Source organism: Sparus aurata, chromosome 10 (genome assembly GCF_900880675.1).
Source record: "Sparus aurata chromosome 10, fSpaAur1.1, whole genome shotgun sequence".
Classification (NCBI taxonomy): domain Eukaryota; kingdom Metazoa; phylum Chordata; class Actinopteri; order Spariformes; family Sparidae; genus Sparus; species Sparus aurata.
In genome coordinates this window covers 24,175,488-24,181,487 of record NC_044196.1, presented here as the reverse complement: position 1 = coordinate 24,181,487, position 6,000 = coordinate 24,175,488, and the positions used below count along the sequence as shown (strand labels likewise).

General features: G+C 39.1%; 1 protein-coding gene across 10 annotated transcripts in view; it reads right to left on the bottom strand.

Moving 5' to 3' along the window:
• Positions 1-547: 547 nt before the first annotated feature.
• ehbp1l1a (EH domain binding protein 1-like 1a) overlaps positions 548-6,000 on the bottom strand; it is a 159,856-nt gene continuing 154,403 nt past the window's right edge. For all 10 annotated transcript variants that reach the window (XM_030429794.1, XM_030429799.1, XM_030429804.1 and 7 more), the window contains one exon: positions 548-2,455. In XM_030429794.1, coding sequence (XP_030285654.1) covers positions 2,362-2,455 — 94 coding nt within the window. In that variant the 3' untranslated portion in view covers positions 548-2,361. The remainder of the gene's footprint in view (positions 2,456-6,000) is intronic.

Below are 6,000 nucleotides of genomic sequence, written 5' to 3'. Positions count from 1 at the left end.
TGGGGATGTAATGTGAATATGAATATCTCACTGTGTTCATGCTACAAATCCTGATCAATGGGCTCCCTGATTAAATCTCCTTTAGTTTTAATCAAATTCTAAAAGTAGAAGAATGACCGAACCGGCATCATCTCCCTCCCCAAACATGACTCATTATTACTAAATTGGAAAACAAAGAGTCAGAAGAATAATTTAAAAATAAGGCAGATATAGACGCAACTCTGCTCAGACAATCAGTGAGAATGACTTTAAACGACAGCCTTTCCAATGCTGACTTTTCTACAGAATGTTTGTTTGTGGTCCGGAAGTTGAAAAGGGAAAATGCTGATAATGAATTACACTCACACAGATACCATACCACACCATACACCCATAAATTGGGGAAATAAAGGAATACATGTATATTACGGTCTTTGTAACAAGTGTTAGTTAATGGATAGTAAGGCCCTTGAAAGTCCTTTTAAGACACTTATACACCGAGAACAATATAATGCAATGCACTTAAATTATTTTATACTATACTCTGAAATAAAATGCACAAGATGTGTTGAGGCATTCAAATCTTTTGTATTTTTCCTAACTTTACAAATAGTGAAAATATCACACAAAAAACACAAATAAAAGCTCTCCAACAGCATCCTTTTAAACAGGCAGTAGCTATTTCACACAAGTGGTGGTCAGAGCTGCTACAACCAGAAGTTATGGCAACATGAGAACTGCAAACTTTTCAACACACAAAACCAAATCTCTCAGGCCCATAAATGTCACTGTTACAGAACATCCTTACACTGAAGCAAAAGCACATAACCTTTCAGTGCAAAAACAAGAAGGAAGCATCCTTTCATTATTGAAAGAGATGGTGATGCTAATTCACTTTTAGCAAATAATAACATTGTGCTAGAGATTTGGCTTTTATCATGCCGAGGCATTCACATCATCACCTTTTAATTTAGAAGAAACATTTTGTTTACGCAGAAGTTACTATTTTCCACAAATGTTCCATGACCTGAATAGGAAAACAAATGTCAGTTGTCACTGAGTGTGTTTTAAAAGCTTTGGTTCAAATACAAACCAATAAATTGGACAGCTCTGAGTAGCTGCTTCTCCATCTGATACGTCTTAAATCAATAAAAATTACGACTTAAAATTAACCTAATAAGTTAGCTTGAAGACTGATCTACTGTATTCAATGACCCTTGCATTCCATCTGCTTCAACAGAGAAGTGGTTACACATTATGATATAAACATTTGAACACCACAATCATGCTACTGTAGATTTACATTTTCAAATGGACTTATTTCTGTCTTATCAAAAAAATAAAGCAAACAGAAAACATAAGGGCTGGAAGACAGCATTCAGTTCCAATGCATCCGCTACAATCAGTAAATCCACTCACAGGGTTGAAGAAACTTTTTCACACATCATTTCTGATGTAACACATCTTTCAGAAGATGATTAGGGCAACTGTGCCAATTCATTTGCTTATGTAGACCCTGACTTTTTTATCTCAATTTCAGAATTCCGAGGGAAAAAAGTCAAAATTCTGAGAGAAAATACCGTTTTTGCAGTGGCCCTAATCCTGTTCTTGATTTGACAGTAAGGCAGCTGTGGTGACAAATTGCATGTGCAAAAAAACAGACCTGGATCAGAAGAGGAACAAATAATTTTATCATGCAATATTTACGGTGTGACCTTGCCAATTTTTCCACTGATATGGGTGTTTTAGCAGTCAATAGCAATGTACATTTAGTCGTTCAGTTTGGAGGACTTCCAATCCAAACATAACTGTACTGCTTTAACAAACCAACACTTGTCAAACCAAGTCTCTCCTGTTTTTGGTAGCTCATATCTGTATCTATCCACACTCTTAACATTCACAATGACAATGTGTAACAATCGTCACTAAAACCACTGCACAGAAACAGCAAAAAAAATGTCCAAAGGGTCAACCAACTTCTCTAAAACACTGATGCCTCTTCTGCTGAGTGGGTCAAAATTCCTTGGTGCTGAGTATCCTGTAGCAATTGGTAAATGGACAATGAAGATCCTTTACTGCCCACATCAAGTGCCTTGATCTTTGGAGCACTGGGCTCCATTTTATGACACAAATCAAAATACCAGAGCCAAAACATTTCTCAGAGCCTCACTCTGGTTTTGGACTATTTCAGTCACTGCTGGAAATACACTGCTAGCAGTGACTGCCACTGCAGGAGTACTGCAGGAGTACGCTCCCTGGATCAGCTGTTTTGATGGTCCAGACAGCAGATAAATGAGCACCAACCAAGGTCCATCTTGAATTTTTCTTGACCCACACTCTCAGATAGGTGACCCAGTGTTTGGTGGCTAAAGGGTGATAAGATCACTGCATCAGACACTTCTCTTTCTGCTGTTTAGCATACTTCCTCCTCCGCTGCTCCAGGCCTCGTTCCAGACGCTCATCCTCCTCCAGAGCTCTGAGGACAAGAGAAAAGAGGATTCAAAGGCCGTCCACACAAGGTGTTTCACTTGCATTTTTCAGTCACCTGTGCTTGCTTCTACGTGTTCTATATTCTTCAGCTTGCATCAATCAAGCTGCACACACAGTGTAAGGCAGCTATTAGGTCTTATCAGGATGTATGTTCTGAATATTAAACAGTTAGACATGCAAGTCATTCATTAGTTATATCAGTAAGAGAGACTGAAGCCTCCACATTGAAGGTGCAAAGAGGAGTCTTAAATGATCTGAGGAATATCTAGTACGTTGACTGCCCCTTGTTCCACAGAGGCTAAAGAGATTAGATACTGTATGGATACAACTCTGATTACTCAGCCTGGGCTGCCTGTGTTTTCACCAACTCGTTTAAGACAGACTTAAAGCATGTGTAGCCAAACCCCAGTGGTTGGGACCAATCAGCAGCTACAGGTGTGGTTTAGGTGTGACGTCCAAAAAGAGTGGCAACTGTTTGTTTGGAAACAAAGACAGCGGCTTGTTGAGGGGTTGGAATAGCTGCTGTAGCATCATCCAATCACCTGTCAGGCTCTGTGAGCCAAGTGTCAGCCCTCTTCCAAACACTTTTCAAAGGATGACCTCCAAGATGGTTCTTTGTATCAAATCATCTGGGCCGTCAGATTATTTAAGTCCTCCTTCCCCTAGAAGATGTGTTTTTCCTCTTGTTATCGTGTCTATTTTTTTTTTCCAACTTTTGCAATTTGTATATTCAAAGATTCTTTCTTGATTTTTTTCAATGAAAGGGAAGGAGAAGTTATTTTACTTAAACTTTGGGAAACCATCAGACAGAAGCTACTATTCAAAGCAGACTGTCAATAAATGTCTTAAAGGTGCTATTTGTAAGTGGATTTTTGCGTCTCAGTCCCAACTTATCAAATAATGAAGATCTGGGTTTTCCAACTCATCAAAAAGTGATGCTAAAATCCCAAAGCATCAGTTTTTGAGGAATTGGGAATGAGACTAAAAATCAACTTTTCTTACAAATAGCACCTTTAAAACAAGGCTGAAATTGCTTTTCATCCCCATCTATCACAGCGAATGAAACTACATAAATATGGCTTCCAGAGAATAGAGACATATTAAGTTATGACAAGGGATGGACTTTCCCTCTTTGAAAATTATTTTTATACTATAAAAAGGCTTTTATAAATTCTTAAGACAGCTGCTTTCAACATGAAATTCCAGTTTGTCCAGACTTATTGCTTGTTTAGAGTGATGCATCTGCATTTATCTCATTGTACTTAACAAGATACCTTGCCTCTTAAAAGGTTCTAGAAAGGTTCTTTGTAATTAAAGGTTATTATAACTATTATTATTATTATTTCCAGCATTAATATCACAGAATAACTGAAGAATGAAAACGCAGTTACCGAGGTGAATATAATTAAACAGAGTATGGCTTAGATGGCTATAAAACAATACCTACACAGTGTTTGCAGCTAGAAAGGCATTATGTCAAGCAATGTGTGTGTGTGTGTGTGTGTGTGTGTGTGTGTGTGTGTGTGTGTGTGTGTGTCTTCATGGTATAGCCAGACAATTCCCCTGAATACCCACCAGCATTATCCGGACACACAGGTATTAGGCGGACACACCCAATGTCCTCATAAGGCAAAGTGTTTTACTGCATTAGTTAGTGTCTGAAGAACATTCCCTCTCTTTTTCGTTGAAAGTCCTCATTAACCGTTTCACCTGATTTCCAGTGTATCTCAGTAGTGTGTAGAACAGCGCACACCTGCGGCAAGTGCTGAACTGCACTTTCATACACATTTCTGATACACACGGTCAAATTTGGCGGGGTTTTGTTCTGATTGGCTGGTTCCTTGTGTGGGCGGGACCTACATTCCCGCTGCTCTGAGGTCCACTCAGACCACCTCCTCCTTCTTTAATCATTACAGTACTGGATGACGGCCACGGCTCTGCCTAACATTAATGGATTTACATGAGGATTTACCACATACAGGTAAGCCGTTATATTTCTAACTAAGCTGCTTTTCCCTCCAGATAGTGTTTTCTCTTTTTAATTACAGTAACTTATCAGTGAGATGCTTTTGATGCAAAATGAACAACATTTAGTCTGTTTATTTTGATGAAAAATAACGTCAGGTTACCTTTCTCTGCATATTTTGTATTAAATGGCCACCCTGCATAGTTAAAATGAGTCCACCCGTTATAGAGATAACCTTAATCAGAAAGCAGCTAGCTAAGCGTTAGCTTTATGTAGTGCCCTATGATTTCCGCGATCACGGAATCGCAGACGGAATCGCGGAATTGGCCGATTAAAACAGAATCTATTGTTAAACGCGGAATATCGTGGAATTTGACATCATTTCACTGAAATGCTGTTTTCGTGTGGAAGAGGAACATATGTCTGAGGAAGACTGCATGAAGTGAAGCAAATCTGGGTGGCACAACAAGTACCCCCCCCCCGTCAAAACAATGTAAGCACGGCGAAGCGGCTGCCCACGGCTCCGTCTTCGTCAGCAAAAAAACTGAGAGACTCGACATTAACCCCTCAGTACAGAGCAGAGCAGTTCCCGAACGACTTGTATGTGTCAGGTGAACTGTTGTTTTGCAAAGAAGCAGACCTGAGAAATCATAATTAAAGTTGTAATGCGAGAGAGTTAGCCACCTGTCCGATTCATATTATCATATTTTCACTGCTAGCTGGTTAGTATGTTATTGACATAACGTCACGAGTATAATTTCTCATTTTGTTGTTCATCTTTGCTAATTTTTTGAATATTTACATCTTAAATTTTCAGAACAATTTTGGTATGCAAACTGCAAACTGGATCTGCCTGAGAGCTGACTATGTTTTTATTCAATGAAACCCAAATTAAACCCATAAAAACACAAAATATACTACTGTATGAAGACATGATGAAATCAGATGTTTTTGATGCACTTCAGTGTACTCTACGGTACAGTATTGAGGAAATGTGTTTGTCACCTCAATAAATTTCTATTTAATTTGTGTACATCTTGTCATTTACATTAAAGAAACACTGTTTTAGTGGTAAAATAAGAGTAAAAGGTAAAAAAAAAAAACTGGATTCCCAAAATTTTAATGTAAAAACGGAATTCCCAAAAATTAAAACGGAAAAAACGGAATTTGGGAAAAAATAAAACGGATTTTATAGGGCCCTATTTATGTGCCTCGTGGGAGGGCTAACTGTTAGCTGCAGCTGCCTCTATTTAGACTGGAGTAAATGAGACATGAGAGGCAGCTATCCTTGCATGGAAACTCATGCTCCTCTTTTGAAAAAGAGAGGTATCATAGCATGCTTTCTGATGTATCAGGCCGATGTTACAGGTGTTAGTTTTCTTTGCACATGGTTAATTAGCTGCATAGCCATTTCTTACCATAAGCGGACTATGCGGGTGCATAGGGCCCCCGCGCCACTAGGGGGGCCCCTCAAGTTGCAAGGTCAGCTGCAATACCTGAGGAATGACCCGAAGGAAAAGATGTGAAAAGGACCTGACACCTGGCCCGCTGATTGGTCAGATCTG